Source organism: Oncorhynchus clarkii, chromosome 28, assembly GCF_045791955.1.
Source record: "Oncorhynchus clarkii lewisi isolate Uvic-CL-2024 chromosome 28, UVic_Ocla_1.0, whole genome shotgun sequence".
NCBI lineage: Eukaryota > Metazoa > Chordata > Actinopteri > Salmoniformes > Salmonidae > Oncorhynchus > Oncorhynchus clarkii.
The window spans coordinates 47,946,173-47,971,183 of NC_092174.1; the positions used below are offsets into that span (position 1 = coordinate 47,946,173).

Here is a 25,011-nt window from a genome sequence, read left to right on the forward strand (position 1 = left end):
GGCATTTTTCTTAAAACTGCGTTGTTGGTTAATCCTTGTAAGTAAGCATTTCACTGTAAGGTATACACTTGTTGTATTCAGTGCATTTGACAAATAACATTCCCAGGCCCCTGAACCTGTATCTGTATCTGATTTGGATTGGACTGTGACCGATCTGTATCTGGATCTGATTTGGATTGGACTGTGACCGATCTGTATCTGGATTTGATTTGGATTGGACTGTGACCGATCTGTATCTGGATCTGATTTGGATTGGACTGTGACCGATCTGTATCTGGATCTGATTTGGATTGGACTGTGACTGATCTGTATCTGGATTTGATTTGGATTGGACTGTGACCAATCTGTATCTGGATCTGATTTGGATTGGACTGTGACCGATCTGTATCTGTATCTGATTTGGATTGGACTGTGACCGATCTGTATCTGGATCTGATTTGGATTGGACTGTGACCGATCTGTATCTGGATCTGATTTGGATTGGACTGTGACCGATCTGTATCTGGATTTGATTTGGATTGGACTGTGACCGATCTGTATCCGGATCTGATTTGGATTGGACTGTGACCGATCTGTATCTGGATCTGATTTGGATTGGACTGTGACCGAAGGACTGGGATGTTTTTTCATTAATCAATTAGTTGTTTTTTGTATCAAAAATATTACATTCCGTAATGGACATTTATTTTTTCTACAATTTACTACCTGTACAGTAGGTGGCGGTATGCACTTAACATGTGTGTGAATTCCATTATACCAGAGAAGAAGAAGAAACATGAGAACATCGTCGTAAGAGATTGGATTATTGTAGCAGTGTTGAATGTCCAAACTGAATTAGCTAACCAGCTATTATCGCTAGCTGTAAACAGCCGAGTTGATTTACTATATTAAAATGAGTAGAATAAACTAGCTAGCTAGCTAATTAACGTTAGTATTTGAAACCATCTAGTCCTATGATTAAATGTATATAATTTACAAAGCGTTATTTGTTTATGATATGACGTTTAAAACATTGATTTGCTAGAAAAAGCAGTGCATAATTTGTAAATCGGGAGGTGCTGGAACAAAAAGTGAGCGCAGGAGGGAGGTGACCTGGGCAGTTCTGAGGTCCCGGAATTTTTTTTAAAGAATTAAGCATTGCATACTTATCATCACATAGTGGTATTGACCAATAGAGTAGAGCCTAGGGTCCGGGAACATTTTCAGTAGCCTAGGGTCCGGGAACATTTTCAGTAGCCTAGGGTCTGGGAACATTTTTAGTAACCTAGGGTCCGGGAACATTTTCAGTAGCCTAGGGTCCGGGAACATTTTCAGTAGCCTAGGGTCCGGGAACATTTTCAGTAGCCTAGGGCCCGGGAACATTTTCTGTAGCCTAGGGTCCGGGAACATTTTCAGTAGCCTAGGGCCCGGGAACATTTTCAGTAGCCTAGGGCCCGGGAACATTTTCAGTAGCCTAGGGTCCGGGAACATTTTCAGTAGCCTAGGGTCCGGGAACATTTTCAGTAGCCTAGGATCCGGGAACATTTTCAGTAGCCTAGGGTCCGGGAACATTTTCAGTAGCCTAGGGTCCGGGAACATTTTCAGTAGCCTAGGTTCCGGGAACATTTTCAGTAACCTAGGGTCCAGAAATGCATTTCAAGCAATTCCACATAATTTTACACGACTAGAGAATTTGGCAGAATCTTTTTTTAATACCGCACAAATGATCGAAATGACAGGCTACTTTGACATTGACAAACTGAGAATCTGAGATCAATAAAAACCACCTTGTCTTGAGTCCATCAATAGCCCAGGCCTTGGTGTGAGGAGACACATATTGTAGGTTACAACATGAGGAGGACATTTTAGTCCTAAAATGTATTTCCAGTTTCACAGCCTCACCCATGGATGGATGTTTCAGCATTGTCTCAACGAAAAGTTATTTTTATTTTTAAAAATCAAATGTTTACCCCTTTTTTTCTCCCCAATTTTGTGGTATCAAATCGGTAGTTACAGTCTTGTCTCATCGCTGCAACTCCCGTACGGACTCGGGAGAAGCGAAGGTTGAGAGCCGTGCATCCTCCGAAACACTACCAAACCAAGCCGCACTGCTTCTTGGCACAATGCCCACTTAACCCGGGAAGCCAGCTGCACCAATGTGTCGGAAGAAACACCGTACACATGGTGACCGTGTCAGCGTGCACTGCGCCCGCTATGGGACAAGGACATCCCTGCCGTCCAAACCCTCCCCTAACCCGGACAATGCTGGGCCAATTGTGCGCCGCCCTATGGGTCTCCCGGTCGCGGCTGGCTCCGACAAAGCCTGGGCTCGAACCCAGATTTTCTGGTGGTACAGCTAGCACTACGATGCATTGCCTTAGACCACTGCGTCAATGAAGAGTTCTGACTCACACATGGATTGATGTTTCAGCATTGTCTCAATGCTGATGTGAAGGAAAAACCGACAGGCTCTATTGGCATCATTTATGCACATTGTGGACAGGGAGGGGGAAAAAGCTTGTCGATATTTTCAAGACCTGAGATATTTAATTCATTAGTTTTATTTATTACATTTACTCGTTTATTTCTTTAGGCAATTTAATTCATTGGTTTAGGCATGGCCTATTTAGTAGGCTATTTTGACTCACTCATTCGTTGGCTTTGGTTCAAATACATAAGTACCGACCACAGGAGGCTGGTGGCAACTTAATGGGCTCGTAGTAATGGCTGGAGCGGAATCAGTGGAATGGTATCAAATACATCAAGCACATGGTTTCCATGGTTTCCAGGTGTTTGATGCCATTCCATTCGCTCCGTTCCGGGCCATTATTATGAGCCATTCTCCCCCCAGCAGCCTCCAGCAGCCTCCAGCAGCCTCCAACAGCCTCCAGCAGCCTCCAGCAGCCTCCGGCACATTCTTGCTGATGGTCTTTACTAAAGAAAACTAATCTTTTTACCAAGTTTATTCTTGTAACGGAATTCCTCTTCTTCAGAGGAGGAGTAGCAAGGATCAGACAGCGTGGTAAGTGTCCATAATGATTTATTTAATAAATCAACAGAACACTGAACAAGGATCAGACAGCGTGGTAAGTGTCCATAATGATATATTTAATAAATCAACAGAACACTGAACAAGGATCAGACAGCGTGGTAAGTGTCCATAATGATATATTTAAAAAATCAACAGAACACTGAACAAGGATCAGACAGCGTGGTAAGTGTCCATAATGATATATTTAAAAAATCAACAGAACACTGAACAAGGATCAGACAGCGTGGTAAGTGTCCATAATGATATATTTAATAAATCAACAGAACACTGAACAAGGATCAGACAGCGTGGTAAGTGTCCATAATGATATATTTAATACATCAACAGAACACTGAACAAAAGTACTAGAAAAAGTCATAGAAAACAGGCTACCTAAATATGGCTCCCAATCAGAGACAACGACTGACACCTGCCTCTGATTGAGAACCATAATTGGCCAAACACATAGAAATATAACAACAGAACAAAACATAGAAAAACAACATAGAATGCCCACCCCAACTCACGCCCTGACCAACTAAAATAAAGACGTAAAAAAGGAACTAAGGTCAGAACGTGACAATTCTGCTCATTTTGTGTGTGTGTGTGTGTGTGTATGGTCAATTATTTGTGATGTTGTGGTTACAATGAATAATGTAAAACGAATTAAATGAAATAAATCTTAATTAATAATCAGATGAGTTGTTGTGAGCTTGTTGTTATTCCTACACACCGATTAGCCTCCAGAGTTCCTTTTTCCAATCAACAACGTGGAGAACAAACATATTAACTGTAGGCCTAGATACTGCAGGCAGTGAAATCTGATGAAAAATGTACCTGGTGATATAATATTACTGCTGGACTAAGACCTAAGGGTTTAACCTCGTGAATGAAGGACGCCTCTTTATGAGATCGGAGAGCCGATCCATTACCCCAACAGTTATTTAGCCTAATTGTTTTTGACTCCAGACAGTAGGCTATTGTTTGTCTCTCCTGTATATTAGTTTGTCTACATGTCTATTCAACATTTGGATAAAAAAAATAAAAAATCCATGTCGTGCAATGAGGCAAATAACAATAATTTTAAAAACAGTCAATTCTTCACTCAGATTTATTATTTAATGAGCTGTAAAGGAACAAGTATATTTTTCGGAAAAATAAACTGTAATTGTGCCATTGTGTTCACCCAAGTTCTCTTTCAACTTCTGGACCACCCGCCAACTGATTGTCTTGCCCAATGTAGGACTCCATAGTGTGAGAGGAGAGAGACTCGTGGACAGAAACATTCACACCTCCATTTCATTTACAAAAGAATAGTGTCAAACAGCTGGGCGTGTGTGAATGCTGCTGTCAGTCATCTCAGCGAGGGTAGAGGAGCCAGTCTGATAACTAGAAATAGACCACTGCGGTTCACAATCCACTAACAAGCTGCGAGAATACTGATGATAGCTGATGGTAATGGCGAGAGTTGTTTTTCAAAATTTTGTTTTAAGCCTTCCCAAAACCATAGCCCTAAGCTTAAAACCACTTAGTATCAAGGTAAGACCCAAATGCAGACTGTGTGAAGTAACAATGTTTATTTTAACAACAGGGGAAGGCAAACAACAGGTCAAGGCAGGCAGGGGGCGATAATCCAGAGTAGGAGCAAAGGTACAGGACGACAGGAAGCTCAGGGTCAGGCGGGCGGGTACAGGGTCAGGCGGGCGGGTACAGGGTCAGGACAGGCAGGTACAGGGTCAGGCGGGCGGGTACAGGGTCAGGCGGGCAGGTACAGGGTCAGGCGGGCGGGTACAGGGTCAGGCGGGCGGGTACAGGGTCAGGCGGGCGGGTACAGGGTCAGGCGGGCGGGTACACGTAATGATTATAAGTAATGATTATATGTAATGATTATACGTAATGATTATACGTAATGATTATAAGTAATGATTATAAGTAATGATTATAAGTAATGATTATACGTAATGATTATAAGTAATGATTATAAGTAATGATTATACGTAATGATTATAAGTAATGATTATACGTAATGATTATAAGTAATGATTATACGTAATGATTATAAGTAATGATTATACGTAATGATTATACGTAATGATTATAAGTAATGATTATACGTAATGATTATAAGTAATGATTATACGTAATGATTATACATAATGATTATACGTAATGATTATACGTAATGATTATAAGTAATGATTATACGTAATGATTATACGTAATGATTATACGTAATGATTATAAGTAATGATTATAAGTAATGATTATACGTAATGATTATACGTAATGATTATACGTAATGATTATAAGTAATGATTATACGTAATGATTTATGGAAGTTGTTGTGAGACTGAATAGAGAAACACTATAGAAAGAAGCATCTGCTGGCATTGGTAGAGTCAGCCAGAGAATGACTCGTTCAAGAGGATGAGAGAGGAGATGATGGCTACAATCTGGGTTGGGCAGAGTATAGGCCCGACACGCACCGTGTGAATGGCTGTTGGGCGTGCCCCTCGCTCAATGTACTGTAATTGTTGATGAATAAAATGTCCGCCCACAGAAAGCTTGAGACCCTCTCCTTTTCAACATTAACAGCAGAGTGGAAGTGCACTGTGTGTACGATGCAGAGCTGTGGGTCAGGTGGAAACGGTTTGACAGACTTACCCATTCAATCAATGAATTGGAATACCAAAGAAGTCATTCACTCTTGATGGACGATCAGCAGGACAAAATACTATTGATTGGCTATCAGCAGGACAAAATACTATTGATTGGCTATCAGCAGGACAAAATACTATTGATGGACGATCAGCAGGACAAAATACTATTGATGGACGATCAGCAGGACAAAATACTATTGATGGACGATCAGCAGGACAAAATACTATTGATTGGCTATCAGCAGGACAAAATACTATTGATTGGCTATCAGCAGGACAAAATACTATTGATGGACGATCAGCAGGACAAAATACTATTGATTGGCTATCAGCAGGACAATAGACTATTGATTGGCTATCAGCAGGACAATAGACTATTGATTGGCTATCAGCAGGACAATAGACTATTGATTGGCTATCAGCAGGACAATATACTATTGATTGGCTATCAGCAGGACAAAATACTATTGATTGGCTATCAGCAGGACAAAATACTATTGATTGGCTATCAGCAGGACAATAGACTATTGATTGGCTATCAGCAGGACAATAGACTATTGATTGGCTATCAGCAGGACAATATACTATTGATGGCTTATCAGCAGGACAATAGACTATTGATTGGCTATCAGCAGGACAATAGACTATTGATTGGCTATCAGCAGGACACTAGACTATTGATGGCTTATCAGCAGGACAATAGACTATTGATTGGCTATCAGCAGGACACTAGACTATTGATGGCTTATCAGCAGGACAATAGACTATTGATTGGCTATCAGCAGGACAATATACTATTGATGGCTTATCAGCAGGACAATAGACTATTGATTGGCTATCAGCAGGACAAAATACTATTGATGGCCTATCAGCAGGACAATAGACTATTGATTGGCTATCATCAGGACAATAGACTATTGATTGGCTATCAGCAGGACAATAGACTGTTGATGGCCTATCAGCAGGACAATATACTATATACTATTGATGGCCTATCAGCAGGACAATATACTATATACTATTGATGGCCTATCAGCAGGACAATAGACTGTTGATGGCCTATCAGCAGGACAATAGACTATTGATGGCCCTATTCTCTATATAGTGCACTACTTTAGACCAGAATCCTATGGGGCCCTATTCCCTACATAGTGCATTACTTTAGACCAGAATCCTATGGGGCCCTATTCCCTACATAGTGCACTACTTTAGACCAGAGTCCTATGGGGCCCTATTCCCTACATAGTGCACTACTTTAGACCAGAGTCCTATGGGGCCCTATTCCCTACATAGTAGGGAATCTCTGGGGGCCATTTGGGACACAGGCCCAGCCAGGAAAGTAAGACAATGAAGACAATGAAATATCCACACTGGCATACACACATCAAACAGCAAACCATTACCACGAGGTACTGAATGGTATCTACTGGGAGGTACTGAATGGTATCTACTGGGAGGTACTGAATGGTATCTACTGGGGGTACTGAATGGTATCTACTGGGAGATACTGAATGGTATCTACTGGGGGTACTGAATGGTATCTGCTGGGGGTACTGAATGGTATCTACTGGGGGTACTGAATGGTATCTACTGGGGGTACTAAATGGTATCTACTGGGAGGTACTGAATGGTATCTACTGGGAGGTACTGAATGGTATCTACTGGGAGGTACTGAATGGTATCTACTGGCGGTACTGAATGGTATCTACTGGGAGGTACTGAATGGTATCTACTGGGAGGTACTGAATGGTATCTACTGGGAGGTACTGAATGGTATCTACTGGGAGGTACTGAATGGTATCTACTGGGGGTACTGAATGGTATCTACTGGGAGTACTGAATGGTATCTACTTGGAGGTACTGAATGGTAGTGAATGGTATCTACTAGGTGGTACTGACTGGTATTGATGGTATATATTGGGAGGTACTGAATGGTATTGATGGTATCTATTGGGAGGTACTGAATGGTATTGATGGTATCTATTGGGAGGTACTGAATGGTATTGATGGTCTCTATTGGGAGGTACTGAATGGTATTTATGGTATCTATTGGGAGGTACTGAATGGTATTGATGGTATCTATTGGGAGGTACTGAATGGTATTGATGGTATCTATTGGGAGGTACTGAATGGTATTGATGGTATCTATTGGGAGGTACTGAATGGTATTGATGGTATCTATTGGGAGGTACTGAATGGTATTGATGGTATCTATTGGGAGGTACTGAATGGTATTGATGGTATCTAGTGGGAGGTACTGAATGGTATTGATGGTATCTATTGGGAGGTACTGAATGGTATTGATGGTATCTATGTAAATCTGTTCCAGCGACTACAGCAGGGTGACGGCGCCAGGTCGTTAGTAAAGACTTTTGAAAAGTAAAGGGGCCTAGACAGCTGCCCTGGGGAATATGGTCTGTTAGACAGGCAACACTATTATACACATACCTTTTTACAGCAGAAGACTATGATCGATAATGTCAAAAGCTGCACTGAAGACTAACTAAACAGGCCCCTCAATCTTTTTATATTCAATTTCTCTCAGTCAATCATCAGTCATTTGTGTAAGTGCCGTGTACTGTATGTTGAATGCCCTTCTTTAAAAGCGTATTGAAATTCTGTTAGGATAACGGATCATATCTTTTACCTGGATTCACCTAGCCAGTCGATGTCATGGAAAGAGCAGGTGTTCTTAATGTTTTGTATACTCAGTTTACACTTGAATTAGTATCTGTGTGTTTGTTCTTCGTGTGTGTTTTCCTCACCTCCTGATTAGGGATGCTGACGTATCCCAGGTGAGGTTTGAAGGCCTTGTGAGTCTGCCTGGAGAACATCCAGTGGCTGCTGAAGGTTTGTCCGAAGACTGGTTCCAGGAGGAAGTATGGCTTCTCTGAGTAGTTGACCACCACAACAAAGAGCGACACCACCGCGATCAGACTGGTGGCTATCACCGACTTCTTCTAGAGGGGAAAGGAGACGAGAGAGGAGAGGAGAGGAGAGGAGAGGGAAGAGAATGAAAAGGAGAAAGAGCGTAACTAACACCTCTCCTCTCCTCTGTAACTAACACCTCTCCTCTGTAACTAACACCTCTCCTCTCCTCTGTAACTAACACCTCTCCTCTCCTCTGTAACTAACACCTCTCCTCTCCTCTGTAACTAACACCTCTCCTCTCCTCTGTAACTAACACCTCTCCTCTCCTCTGTAACTAACACCTCTCCTCTGTAACTAACACCTCTCCTCTGTAACTAACACCTCTCCTCTGTAACTAACACCTCTCCTCTGTAACTAACACCTCTCCTCTGTAACTAACACCTCTCCTCTGTAACTAACACCTCTCCTCTGTAACTAACACCTCTCCTCTGTAACTAACACCTCTCCTCTGTAACTAACACCTCTCCTCTCCTCTGTAACTAACACCTCTCCTCTCCTCTGTAACTAACACCTCTCCTCTCCTCTGTAACTAACACCTCTCCTCTCCTCTGTAACTAACACCTCTCCTCTCCTCTGTAACTAACACCTCTCCTCTGTAACTAACACCTCTCCTCTGTAACTAACACCTCTCCTCTGTAACTAACACCTCTCCTCTGTAACTAACACCTCTCCTCTCCTCTGTAACTAACACCTCTCCTCTCCTCTGTAACTAACACCTCTCCTCTCCTCTGTAACTAACACCTCTCCTCTGTAACTAACACCTCTCCTCTGTAACTAACACCTCTCCTCTCCTCTGTAACTAACACCTCTCCTCTCCTCTGTAACTAACACCTCTCCTCTGTAACTAACACCTCTCCTCTGTAACTAACACCTCTCCTCTGTAACTAACACCTCTCCTCTCCTCTGTAACTAACACCTCTCCTCTCCTCTGTAACTAACACCTCTCCTCTGTAACTAACACCTCTCCTCTGTAACTAACACCTCTCCTCTGTAACTAACACCTCTCCTCTGTAACTAACACCTCTCCTCTGTAACTAACACCTCTCCTCTGTAACTAACACCTCTCCTCTGTAACTAACACCTCTCCTCTGTAACTAACACCTCTCCTCTGTAACTAACACCTCTCCTCTCCTCTGTAACTAACACCTCTCCTCTCCTCTGTAACTAACACCTCTCCTCTGTAACTAACACCTCTCCTCTGTAACTAACACCTCTCCTCTGTAACTAACACCTCTCCTCTGTAACTAACACCTCTCCTCTGTAACTAACACCTCTCCTCTGTAACTAACACCTCTCCTCTGTAACTAACACCTCTCCTCTGTAACTAACACCTCTCCTCTGTAACTAACACCTCTCCTCTGTAACTAACACCTCTCCTCTGTAACTAACACCTCTCCTCTCCTCTGTAACTAACACCTCTCCTCTGTAACTAACACCTCTCCTCCTCTCCCTCTGTAACTAACACCTCTCCTCTGTAACTAACACCTCTCCTCTCCTCTGTAACTAACACCTCTCCTCTCCTCTGTAACTAACACCTCTCCTCTCCTCTGTAACTAACACCTCTCCTCTGTAACTAACACCTCTCCTCTGTAACTAACACCTCTCCTCTGTAACTAACACCTCTCCTCTGTAACTAACACCTCTCCTCTCCTCTGTAACTAACACCTCTCCTCTGTAACTAACACCTCTCCTCTGTAACTAACACCTCTCCTCTGTAACTAACACCTCTCCTCTGTAACTAACACCTCTCCTCTGTAACTAACACCTCTCCTCTGTAACTAACACCTCTCCTCTGTAACTAACACCTCTCCTCTGTAACTAACACCTCTCCTCTGTAACTAACACCTCTCCTCTGTAACTAACACCTCTCCTCTGTAACTAACACCTCACCTCTGTAACTAACACCTTTCCTCTCCTCTGTAACTAACACCTCTCCTCTCCTCTGTAACTAGCACCTCTCCTCTCCTCTGTAACTAACACCTCTCCTCTGTAACTAACACCTCTCCTCTGTAACTAACACCTCTCCTCTGTAACTAACACCTCTCCTCTGTAACTAACACCTCTCCTCTGTAACTAACACCTCTCCTCTCCTCTGTAACTAACACCTCTCCTCTGTAACTAACACCTCTCCTCTGTAACTAACACCTCTCCTCTGTAACTAACACCTCTCCTCTGTAACTAACACCTCTCCTCTGTAACTAACACCTCTCCTCTCCTCTGTAACTAACACCTCTCCTCTGTAACTAACACCTCTCCTCTGTAACTAACACCTCTCCTCTGTAACTAACACCTCTCCTCTGTAACTAACACCTCTCCTCTGTAACTAACACCTCTCCTCTCCTCTGTAACTAACACCTCTCCTCTCCTCTGTAACTAACACCTCTCCTCTCCTCTGTAACTAACATCTCTCCTCTGTAACTAACACCTCTCCTCTGTAACTAACCACTCTCCTCTGTAACTAACACCTCTCCTCTGTAACTAACACCTCTCCTCTGTAACTAACACCTCTCCTCTGTAACTAATACCTCTCCTCTGTAACTAACACCTCTCCTCTCCTCTGTAACTAACACCTCTCCTCTGTAACTAACACCTCTCCTCTGTAACTAACACCTCTCCTCTGTAACTAACACCTCTCCTCTGTAACTAACACCTCTCCTCTGTAACTAACACCTCTCCTCTGTAACTAACACCTCTCCTCTCCTCTGTAACTAACACCTCTCCTCTGTAACTAACACCTCTCCTCTGTAACTAACACCTCTCCTCTGTAACTAACACCTCTCCTCTGTAACTAACACCTCTCCTCTGTAACTAACACCTCTCCTCTGTAACTAACACCTCTCCTCTGTAACTAACACCTCTCCTCTGTAACTAACACCTCTCCTCTGTAACTAACACCTCTCCTCTCCTCTGTAACTAACACCTCTCCTCTCCTCTGTAACTAACACCTCTCCTCTCCTCTGTAACTAACACCTCTCCTCTCCTCTGTAACTAACACCTCCCTCTCCTCTGTAACTAACACCTCTCCTCTGTAACTAACACCTCTCCTCTGTAACTAACACCTCTCCTCTGTAACTAACACCTCTCCTCTGTAACTAACACCTCTCCTCTCCTCTGTAACTAACACCTCTCCTCTCCTCTGTAACTAACACCTCTCCTCTCCTCTGTAACTAACACCTCTCCTCTCCTCTGTAACTAACACCTCTCCTCTGTAACTAACACTTCTCCTCTGTAACTAACACCTCTCCTCTGTAACTAACACCTCTCCTCTCCTCTGTAACTAACACCTCTCCTCTCCTCTGTAACTAACACCTCTCCTCTGTAACTAACACCTCTCCTCTGTAACTAACACCTCTCCTCTGTAACTAACACCTCTCCTCTCCTCTGTAACTAACACCTCTCCTCTCCTCTGTAACTAACACCTCTCCTCTGTAACTAACACCTCTCCTCTGTAACTAACACCTCTCCTCTGTAACTAACACCTCTCCTCTCCTCTGTAACTAACACCTCTCCTCTGTAACTAACACCTCTCCTCTGTAACTAACACCTCTCCTCTGTAACTAACACCTCTCCTCTGTAACTAACACCTCTCCTCTGTAACTAACACCTCTCCTCTCCTCTGTAACTAACACCTCTCCTCTGTAACTAACACCTCTCCTCTGTAACTAACACCTCTCCTCTGTAACTAACACCTCCCCTCTGTAACTAACACCTCTCCTATGTAACTAACACCTCTCCTCTGTAACTAACACCTCTCCTCTGTAACTAATACCTCTCCTCTGTAACTAACACCTCTCCTCTGTAACTAACACCTCTCCTCTCCTCTGTAACTAACACCTCTCCTCTGTAACTAACACCTCTCCTCTGTAACTAACACCTCTCCTCTGTAACTAACACCTCTCCTCTGTAACTAACACCTCTCCTCTGTAACTAACACCTCTCCTCTGTAACTAACACCTCTCCTCTGTAACTAACACCTCTCCTCTGTAACTAACACCTCTCCTCTGTAACTAACACCTCTCCTCTGTAACTAACACCTCTCCTCTCCTCTGTAACTAACACCTCTCCTCTCCTCTGTAACTAACACCTCTCCTCTGTAACTAACACCTCACCTCTCCTCTCCTCTGTAACTAACACCTCTCCTCTCCTCTGTAACTAACACCTCTCCTCTGTAACTAACACCTCACCTCTCCTCTCCTCTGTAACTAACACCTCTCCTCTGTAACTAACACCTCTCCTCTGTAACTAACACCTCTCCTCTGTATAAATGACACTTGCATTGTAAAACTAAACCATTGCTGGTGTTGTCTCTACTTTCTGTCTCTCTCGCTCATCTCTCCCCTCTCCCTCCTTTCTCTCTACCCTCCCCTCTCTACTATCTCTCTCCCTGCTTTCCCTCTGCATCTCTCCTGTCTCACCCTCTCTCTCTCTCCCTCCTTCCCCCTCTCTCTCGCTCCCTCTCCTTCCTATCTCCCTCTCTCTCCCTCCTCTCTCCCCTCTCTCCTTTCTCTCTCCGTCTCTCTCTTCTCTCTCCCCTTGTTTACCTCTCTCTCCCTCATTTCTCTCTCCCTCTCTATCCTCTCTCTCCTTCCCTCCCCCTCTCTCTCGCTCCCTCTCCTTCATATCTCCCTCTCTCTCCCTCCTCTCTCCCCTCTCTCTCACCCTCTCTCTCCCCTCTCTCTCCTCCTTGGCATGCTGTTCCATTCTCTCTCTCCATTCATTCTCATTCTCTTCGTGACTCTCTCAATCGATCAATCTACCAAACAACCAACCAACCAATCAGTCAATCAAATGTATTTATGAAGCCCTTCGTACACCAGCAGATGTCACAACATTCTATTCAGTGCCCCAGCCTAAAAACCCCAAACAGCAGGCATTCTCTCCCTAGTTTTGAGCCACACCCTCTCTTCTCCCGGGGTAAAGCAACAGCATGGTATAAACAACAAGTATTCTCTGGATGAAGTGGCGTTGGGCTTTATCATTACTTTGTGCATTGTATCAGCTCATTTTCCTGCAATCAACCATCGACACTGAGACTCAGACCCAGATATTATCAAGGTACAGGGGGTCTAATCACAGACACACATCTGGTGCTGTATTTTACATGTTTACAGTGTAGTCATTTAGCAGATGCTCCAGAGCATTTAGAGTTAAGTGCCTTGCTCGACAAGATGTTTCACCCAGTCGGTTCAGGGATTCGAACCAGCGACCTTTCTGTGATTGGCCTAACGCTCATAACCGCTAGGCTACCTGCCACCTATGAATACAGACCTCCGGAGTAGCGAGACCTGACCAGTACAAACTCCCAACAACAACAACAACAACAACAACTCCAGTGTGTCTAGGAGTAAGTCCTATGGTTGTCCCAGCCATGACCACTAGAGAGCGCACTACCCACAAATACACTACAGCTGGATTCCTACAGTACAGCCTGAATGGACCAGGACCCCGACTGAAACGACCAGCTGTACTCCTACAGTACAACCTGAATGGACCAGGACCCAGACTGAAACGACCAGCTGTTCTCCTACAGTACAACCTGAATGGACCAGGACCCAGACTGAAACGACCAGCTGTACTCCTACAGTACAACCTGAATGGACCAGGACCCAGACTGAAACGACCAGCTGTACTCCTACAGTACAACCTGAATGGACCAGGACCCAGACTGAAACGACCAGCTGTACTCCTACAGTACAACCTGAATGGACCAGAACCCAGACTGAAACGACCAGCTGTACTCCTACAGTACAACCTGAATGGACCAGGACCCAGACTGAAACGACCAGCTGTACTCCTACAGTACAACCTGAATGGACCAGGACCCAGACTGAAACGACCAGCTGTACTCCTACATTACAACCTGAATGGACCAGGACCCAGACTGAAACGACCAGCTGTACTCCTACAGTACAACCTGAATGGACCAGGACCCAGACTGAAACGACCAGCTGTACTCCTACAGTACAACCTGAATGGACCAGGACCCAGACTGAAACGACCAGCTGTACTCCTACAGTACAACCTGAATGGACCAGGACCCAGACTGAAAGGACCAGCTGTACTCCTACAGTACAACCTGAATGGACCAGAACCCAGACTGAAACGACCAGCTGAATAATCCCGTGATCTTCTATTCCCTGGTCATTTAGCTGCTCTGATCAACTCCACTGGTGAACTCCTGATATGTACAGAAATACATTTTAAATGTATACACTCACTACTGTCAGTCACTCTGGGTAAGAACGTCTGTTAAATGATTCAAATGTAGAGGTAAATGTCCTGTCACACACAGAGACACACAGAGAGACACACAGAGACACACAGAGAGACACAGAGAGACACAGATACACACGGAGACACACAGACACACACGGACCTCTCCTCTGTAACTAACACCTCTCCTCTCCTCTGTAACTAACACCTCTCCTCTGTAACTAACACCTCTCCTCTGTAACTAACACCTCTCCTCTGTAACTAACACCTCTCCTCTGTAACTAACACCTCTCCTCTGTAACTAACACCTCTCCTCTCCTCTGTAACTAACACCTCTCCTCTGTAACTAACACCTCTCCTCTGTAACTAACACCTCTCCTCTGTAACTAACACCTCTCCTCTGTAACTAACACCTCTCCTCTGTAACTAACACCTCTCCTCTCCTCTGTAACTAACACCTCTCCTCTCCTCTGTAACTAACACCTCTCCTCTCCTCTGTAACTAACATCTCTCCTCTGTAACTAACACCTCTCCTCTGTAACTAACCACTCTCCTCTGTAACTAACACCTCTCCTCTGTAACTAACACCTCTCCTCTGTAACTAACACCTCTCCTCGGTAACTAATACCTCTCCTCTGTAACTAACACCTCTCCTCTCCTCTGTAACTAACACCTCTCCTCTGTAACTAACACCTCTCCTCTGTAACTAACACCTCTCCTCTGTAACTAACACCTCTCCTCTGTAACTAACACCTCTCCTCTCCTCTGTAACTAACACCTCTCCTCTGTAACTAACACCTCTCCTCTGTAACTAACACCTCTCCTCTGTAACTAACACCTCTCCTCTGTAACTAACACCTCTCCTCTGTAACTAACACCTCTCCTCTGTAACTAACACCTCTCCTCTGTAACTAACACCTCTCCTCTGTAACTAACACCTCTCCTCTCCTCTGTAACTAACACCTCTCCTCTCCTCTGTAACTAACACCTCTCCTCTCCTCTGTAACTAACACCTCTCCTCTCCTCTGTAACTAACACCTCTCCTCTCCTCTGTAACTAACACCTCTCCTCTGTAACTAACACCTCTCCTCTGTAACTAACACCTCTCCTCTGTAACTAACACCTCTCCTCTCCTCTGTAACTAACACCTCTCCTCTCCTCTGTAACTAACACCTCTCCTCTCCTCTGTAACTAACACCTCTCCTCTCTGTAACTAACACTTCTCCTCTGTAACTAACACCTCTCCTCTGTAACTAACACCTCTCCTCTCCTCTGTAACTAACACCTCTCCTCTCCTCTGTAACTAACACCTCTCCTCTGTAACTAACACCTCTCCTCTGTAACTAACACCTCTCCTCTGTAACTAACACCTCTCCTCTCCTCTGTAACTAACACCTCTCCTCTCCTCTGTAACTAACACCTCTCCTCTGTAACTAACACCTCTCCTCTGTAACTAACACCTCTCCTCTGTAACTAACACCTCTCCTCTCCTCTGTAACTAACACCTCTCCTCTGTAACTAACACCTCTCCTCTGTAACTAACACCTCTCCTCTGTAACTAACACCTCTCCTCTGTAACTAACACCTCTCCTCTGTAACTAACACCTCTCCTCTCCTCTGTAACTAACACCTCTCCTCTGTAACTAACACCTCTCCTCTGTAACTAACACCTCTCCTCTGTAACTAACACCTCCCCTCTGTAACTAACACCTCTCCTATGTAACTAACACCTCTCCTCTGTAACTAACACCTCTCCTCTGTAACTAATACCTCTCCTCTGTAACTAACACCTCTCCTCTGTAACTAACACCTCTCCTCTCCTCTGTAACTAACACCTCTCCTCTGTAACTAACACCTCTCCTCTGTAACTAACACCTCTCCTCTGTAACTAACACCTCTCCTCTGTAACTAACACCTCTCCTCTGTAACTAACACCTCTCCTCTGTAACTAACACCTCTCCTCTGTAACTAACACCTCTCCTCTGTAACTAACACCTCTCCTCTGTAACTAACACCTCTCCTCTGTAACTAACACCTCTCCTCTCCTCTGTAACTAACACCTCTCCTCTCCTCTGTAACTAACACCTCTCCTCTGTAACTAACACCTCACCTCTCCTCTCCTCTGTAACTAACACCTCTCCTCTCCTCTGTAACTAACACCTCTCCTCTGTAACTAACACCTCACCTCTCCTCTCCTCTGTAACTAACACCTCTCCTCTGTAACTAACACCTCTCCTCTGTAACTAACACCTCTCCTCTGTATAAATGACACTTGCATTGTAAAACTAAACCATTGCTGGTGTTGTCTCTACTTTCTGTCTCTCTCGCTCATCTCTCCCCTCTCCCTCCTTTCTCTCTACCCTCCCCTCTCTACTATCTCTCTCCCTGCTTTCCCTCTGCATCTCTCCTGTCTCACCCTCTCTCTCTCTCCCTCCTTCCCCCTCTCTCTCGCTCCCTCTCCTTCCTATCTCCCTCTCTCTCCCTCCTCTCTCCCCTCTCTCCTTTCTCTCTCCGTCTCTCTCTTCTCTCTCCCCTTGTTTACCTCTCTCTCCCTCATTTCTCTCTCCCTCTCTATCCTCTCTCTCCTTCCCTCCCCCTCTCTCTCGCTCCCTCTCCTTCATATCTCCCTCTCTCTCCCTCCTCTCTCCCCTCTCTCTCACCCTCTCTCTCCCCTCTCTCTCCTCCTTGGCATGCTGTTCCATTCTCTCTCTCCATTCATTCTCATTCTCTTCGTGACTCTCTCAATCGATCAATCTACCAAACAACCAACCAACCAATCAGTCAATCAAATGTATTTATGAAGCCCTTCGTACACCAGCAGATGTCACAACATTCTATTCAGTGCCCCAGCCTAAAAACCCCAAACAGCAGGCATTCTCTCCCTAGTTTTGAGCCACACCCTCTCTTCTCCCGGGGTAAAGCAACAGCATGGTATAAACAACAAGTATTCTCTGGATGAAGTGGCGTTGGGCTTTATCATTACTTTGTGCATTGTATCAGCTCATTTTCCTGCAATCAACCATCGACACTGAGACTCAGACCCAGATATTATCAAGGTACAGGGGGTCTAATCACAGACACACATCTGGTGCTGTATTTTACATGTTTACAGTGTAGTCATTTAGCAGATGCTCCAGAGCATTTAGAGTTAAGTGCCTTGCTCGACAAGATGTTTCACCCAGTCGGTTCAGGGATTCGAACCAGCGACCTTTCTGTGATTGGCCTAACGCTCATAACCGCTAGGCTACCTGCCACCTATGAATACAGACCTCCGGAGTAGCGAGACCTGACCAGTACAAACTCCCAACAACAACAACAACAACAACAACTCCAGTGTGTCTAGGAGTAAGTCCTATGGTTGTCCCAGCCATGACCACTAGAGAGCGCACTACCCACAAATACACTACAGCTGGATTCCTACAGTACAGCCTGAATGGACCAGGACCCCGACTGAAACGACCAGCTGTACTCCTACAGTACAACCTGAATGGACCAGGACCCAGACTGAAACGACCAGCTGTTCTCCTACAGTACAACCTGAATGGACCAGGACCCAGACTGAAACGACCAGCTGTACTCCTACAGTACAACCTGAATGGACCAGGACCCAGACTGAAACGACCAGCTGTACTCCTACAGTACAACCTGAATGGACCAGGACCCAGACTGAAACGACCAGCTGTACTCCTACAGTACAACCTGAATGGACCAGAACCCAGACTGAAACGACCAGCTGTACTCCTACAGTACAACCTGAATGGACCAGGACCCAGACTGAAACGACCAGCTGTACTCCTACAGTACAACCTGAATGGACCAGGACCCAGACTGAAACGACCAGCTGTACTCCTACATTACAACCTGAATGGACCAGGACCCAGACTGAAACGACCAGCTGTACTCCTACAGTACAACCTGAATGGACCAGGACCCAGACTGAAACGACCAGCTGTACTCCTACAGTACAACCTGAATGGACCAGGACCCAGACTGAAACGACCAGCTGTACTCCTACAGTACAACCTGAATGGACCAGGACCCAGACTGAAAGGACCAGCTGTACTCCTACAGTACAACCTGAATGGACCAGAACCCAGACTGAAACGACCAGCTGAATAATCCCGTGATCTTCTATTCCCTGGTCATTTAGCTGCTCTGATCAACTCCACTGGTGAACTCCTGATATGTACAGAAATACATTTTAAATGTATACACTCACTACTGTCAGTCACTCTGGGTAAGAACGTCTGTTAAATGATTCAAATGTAGAGGTAAATGTCCTGTCACACACAGAGACACACAGAGAGACACACAGAGACACACAGAGAGACACAGAGAGACACAGATACACACGGAGACACACAGACACACACGGAGAGACACACAGAGACACACAGAGACACACAGAGAGACACACAGAGACACACAGAGAGACACAGAGAGACACAGATACACACGGAGACACACAGACACACACGGAGAGACACAGAGACACACAGAGACACACAGAGAGACACAGAGAGAGACACAGAGAGACACAGACACACAGAGACACAGAGAGACACACAGAGACACACAGAGAGACACAGATACACACGGAGACACAGATACACACGGAGACACACAGACACACAGAGAGACACAGAGATACACAGACACACAGAGACTCACAGAGACACACAGAGACACACAGACACACAGAGAGACACACAGAGACACACAGAGACACACAGACACACACAGAGACACAGAGAGAGACACAGAGAGACACAGACACACAGAGACACACAGAGACACACAGAGAGACACAGAGAGACACAGATACACACGGAGACACACGGAGACACACGGAGACACACAGAGACACACAGACACACACAGAGACACAGAGAGACACAGATACACACGGAGACACACAGACACACACGGAGACACACAGAGAGACACAGAGACACACAGAGACACACAGAGAGACACAGAGATACACAGACACACAGAGACTCACAGAGAGACACAGAGAGACACAGATACACAGATACACACGGAGACACACAGACACACACGGAGACACAGACACACACAGAGAGACACACACAGCCACACACGGAGACACAGACACACACAGAGACACAGATACACACACAGACACACACATAGACACACGGAGACACAGATACACACACACACACAGACACACACATAGACACACGGAGACACAGATACACACACAGACACACACATAGACACACGGAGACACAGATACACATACAGACACACACATAGACACACGGAGACACAGATACACACACAGACACACACATAGACACACGGAGACACACAAGATACACAGACACAGATACACACATAGAGACACACAGAGATACACAAGATACACACAGAGATATACAGATACACACAGAGATACACAGACACACACACACACACAAATATAGACACACACAGGCAGACACACACGCTAATGACCCGCACCCATGTGAAAGTCTGAGGCGCGCACCCTAACCCTACATGACCCTAACCCCACCTGACCCTAACCCCACCCTGACCCTAACCCCACCCTAACCCCACCTGACCCTAACCCCACCCTGACCCTAACCCCACCCTAACCCCACCCTGACCCTAACCCCACCCTGACCCTAACCCCACCCTAACCCCACCCTGACCCTAACCCCACCCTGACCCTAACCCCACCCTGACCCTAACCCCACCTGACCTTAACCCCACCCTAACCCCACCCTGACCCTAACCCCACCCTGACCCTAACCCCACCCTGACCCTAACCCCACCTGACCCTAACCCTGACCCACCTGACCCTAACCCTGACCCCACCCCAACCCCAACTGACCCCACCCTGACCCTAACCCCACCCTGACCCTAACCCCACCTGGCCATAACCCCACCCTGACCCTAACCCTGACCCCACCCCAACCCCAACTGACCCCACCCTGACCCTACCCTGACCCTAACCCCACCCTGACCCTAACCCCACCTGACCCTAACCCCAACTGATCCTAACCCTACCCTGATCCTAACCCCACCTAACCCCACCCTGATCCTAACCCCACCCTGACCCTAACCCCACCTGACCCTAACCCCACCTGACCCTAACCCCACCCTGACCCTAACCCCACCCTGACCCCACCTGACCCTAACCCCACCCTGATCCTAACCCCACCCTGACCCTAACCCCACCCTGACCCTAACCCCACCCTGATCCTAACCCCACCTGACCCTAACCCACCCTGATCCTAACCCCACCCTGACCCCACCTGACCCTAACCCCACCCTGATCCTAACCCCACCCTGACCCTAACCCCACCCTGACCCCACCTGACCCTAACCCCACCCTGATCCTAACCCCACCCTGACCCTAACCCCACCCTGACCCTAACCCCACCCTGATCCTAACCCCACCTGACCCTAACCCCACCCTGACCCCACCCTGATCCTAACCCCACCCTGACCCTAACCCCACCCTAACCCCACCCTGATCCTAACCCCACCCTGATCCTAACCCCACCCTGACCCTAACCCCACCCTGATCCTAACCCCACCTGACCCTAACCCACCTTGATCCTAACCCCACCCTGACCCTAACCCCACCCTGACCCTAACCCCACCCTGATCCTAACCCCACCCTGACCCTAACCCCAACCTGACCCTAACCACACCCTGATCCTAACCCCACCCTGACCCTAACCCCACCCTGATCCTAACCCCACCTGGCCCTAACCCCACCCTGACCCTAACCCCACCATAACCCCACCCTGATCCTAACCCCACCCTGATCCTAACCCCACCCTGACCCTAACCCCACCCTGATCCTAACCCCACCTGACCCTAACCCCACCCTGATCCTAACCCCACCCTGACCCAAACCCACTAATATAATAACATGTACTTTTTAAGGGCCTCACTAATACCAGATATACAGTTAGGTCCTAAAGCTGAGGCATTTTTTTTTTAAGTAAATATTTTCTTAAGACTTATTTTTCTTAAAACTGCATTGTTGGTTAAGGGCTTGTAAGTCAGCATTTCACTGTGAGGTCTACTACACCTGTTGTATTCAGCATTTCACTGTGAGGTCTACTACACCTGTTGTATTCAGCATTTCACTGTTAGGTCTACTACACCTGTTGTATTCAGCATTTCACTGTGAGGTCTACTACACCTGTTGTATTCAGCATTTCACTGTTAGGTCTACTACACATGTTGTATTCAGCATTTCACTGTGAGGTCTACTACACCTGTTGTATTCAGCATTTCACTGTGAGGTCTACTACACCTGTTGTATTCAGCATTTCACTGTGAGGTCTACCTACACCTGTTGTATTCAGTATTTCACTGTAAGGTCTACTACACCTGTTGTATTCAGCATTTCACTGTAAGGTATACTACACCTGTTGTATTCAGTATTTCACTGTAAGGTCTACTACACCTGTTGTATTCAGCATTTCACTGTAAGGTCTAATACCCCTGTTGTATTCAGCATTTCACTGTGAGGTCTACTACACCTGTTGTATTCAGCATTTCACTGTAAGGTCTAATACCCCTGTTGTATTCAGCATTTCACTGTGAGGTCTACTACACCTGTTGTATTCAGCATTTCACTGTAAGGTCTACTACACCTGTTGTATTCAGTATTTCACTGTAAGGTCTACTACACCTGTTGTATTCAGCATTTCACTGTAAGGTCTAATACCCCTGTTGTATTCAGCATTTCACTGTGAGGTCTACTACACCTGTTGTATTCAGCATTTCACTGTAAGGTCTACTACACCTGTTGTATTCAGCATTTCACTGTAAGGTCTACTACACCTGTTGTATTCAGCATTTCACTGTAAGGTCTACTACACCTGTTGTATTCAGCATTTCACTGTGAGGTCTACTACACCTGTTGTATTCAGCATTTCACTGTAAGGTCTACTACACCTGTTGTATTCAGCATTTCACTGTGAGGTCTACTACACCTGTTGTATTCAGCATTTCACTGTAAGGTCTACTACACCTGTTGTATTCAGTATTTCACTGTAAGGTCTACTACACCTGTTGTATTCAGCATTTCACTGTGAGGTCTACTACACCTGTTGTATTCAGTATTTCACTGTGAGGTCTACTACACCTGTTGTATTCAGTATTTCACTGTGAGGTCTACTACACCTGTTCTATTCAGCATTTCACTGTGAGGTCTACTACACCTGTTGTATTCAGCATTTCACTGTAAGGTCTACTACACCTGTTGTATTCAGCACATTAGACAAATATTGATTTGATTTTGAGTAGAGAGTAGAGCTGAGTAGAGTCTGTCTTTTTTGGTGGAGGCTGACTGACACATCTGGCAGACTGCTCTGTGCTGTTCCCTCAAACAGAGAGACGGAGCACTTTAAACAATTGGTGTTCTCACCCTCCCCCTGCCCCTGCCTCATCACAAGCCTTCCTCCCCAGCTACACACGTGTCTGGAAGGACTGAGAGGAACAGAGGAAATTAAAGGATACCAGGACATTGTTACCTGTTACCCCTAAACAGGAGGGCGTTGTTTGTTTTCTGCTCTCAGGGTTGTGTGTTTTAGCTAGTCCAGACGGGAGATGACAAGTACCTGGACTAGGACCTGCACCGCTTCCTGTGTGACGAAATGTCCTACTCTACGGATGTGCGGGGGGGGGGGGGGGGCAGGGGGGGCCCCAGGGCCGAATTTGTGAAACCCTGCTGTTAGCATGACATGGCAGGAATTTGGATAGCGCACAGGGCTGCGGGACGGAGGGTTGTGGGTTCACAGACCAGAGACAAGAGTAGGGGTGGAAAGATCTCTTTCATAGTAAAAGCATTGCATGAATCTATCATCATATTTACAGGTCTGAGAGAAAATTGCATTTTACACTGAACACCTATATGAACACAACATGTAAAGTTGCTGCCAATGTCTGGAACGAACTGCAAAAAACTCTGAAGCTGGAGACTCTTACCTCCCTCACTAGCTTTAAGCATCAGCTGTCAGAGCAGCTCACAGAATATTGCACCCTGTAAATAGGCCATCTGTAAATAGCCCATCTATCTACCTCATCCCCATACTGTATGTATTTATTTATCTTGCTCCTTTGCACCCCAGTATCTCTACTTGCACACTCATCTTCTGCACATCTATCACTCCAGTGTTTAATTGTTACATTGTAATTATTTCGCCACTATGGCCTATTTATTGCCTTACCTCCCTTATCCTACCTCATTTGCACACACTGTATATAGACTTTCCTATTGTATGTTTGTTTATCCCATGTGTAACTCTGCGTTGTTTGGGTTAGTGTGTTATTGATTGTATGTTTGTTTATCCCATGTGTAACTCTGCTGTTTTTGTCTCACTGAGTTGCTTTATCTTGGCCATGTAACGGGTGTCGTCGTCTGATGAGGAAGAATCGGGCCAAAGCGCAGCGTGGTAAGTGTTCATGACTTTATTTTAAACTGAACACTAGAACAAAATGCAAACCGAAACAGTCCTGTCAGGTGCAGAACACACTAAACAGAAAACAACTACCCCACAACACACAGGTGGGCTACCTAAGTATGGTTCTCAATCAGAGACAATGGCAGTCTCTGATTGAGAACCATACCAGGCCAAACACAAAGAAATACAAAGCATAGAAAAAATAACATAGAATGCCCACCCCAAATCACACCCTGACCAAACCAAAAATAGAGACATAAAAAGGCTCTCTAAGGTCAGGGCGTGACAGGCAAGGTCGCAGTTGTAAATGAGAACTTGTTCTCAACTAGCCTACTTGGTTAAATAAAGGTGAAATAAAAAATGCATAAATAAAAATAAGTGTTGGTCCTGTGTTTCATGAACTGAAAGATCGCAGAAATGTTCCAGACGCAAAAAAAAAGCTTATCTATAATGTTGTGCGTATATTTGTTTAAATCCCTGTTAGTGAGCATTTCTCCTTTGCTAAGATTATCCATCCACCTGACAGGTGTGGCATATCAAGAAGCGGATTAACCAGCATGATCATTACACAGGTGCACCTTGTGCTAGGGACAATAAAAGGCCACTATGATGTGCAGTTTTGTCAACACAATGCCACAGATGTCTCAAGTTTTGAGGGAGCGTGCAATTGGCATGCTGACTGCAGGAATGTCCACCAGAGATGTTGCCAGATAATTGAATGTTCATTACTCTACCATAA

At 45.5% G+C, this 25,011-nt stretch overlaps 1 protein-coding gene across 2 annotated transcripts in view; it reads right to left on the reverse strand.

The window, feature by feature from the left end:
• LOC139387380 (ST6 (alpha-N-acetyl-neuraminyl-2,3-beta-galactosyl-1,3)-N-acetylgalactosaminide alpha-2,6-sialyltransferase 3) overlaps positions 1-25,011 on the reverse strand; it is an 87,154-nt gene that overhangs the window by 37,007 nt on the left and 25,136 nt on the right. The window contains exon 2 of one of the 2 annotated variants that reach the window (XM_071133523.1): positions 8,436-8,627. In XM_071133523.1, the coding sequence (XP_070989624.1) occupies positions 8,436-8,627 (192 nt within the window). Of the gene's footprint in view, positions 1-8,435; positions 8,631-25,011 lie in introns of both variants that reach the window. The other variant, XM_071133522.1, reaches the window with a different exon arrangement.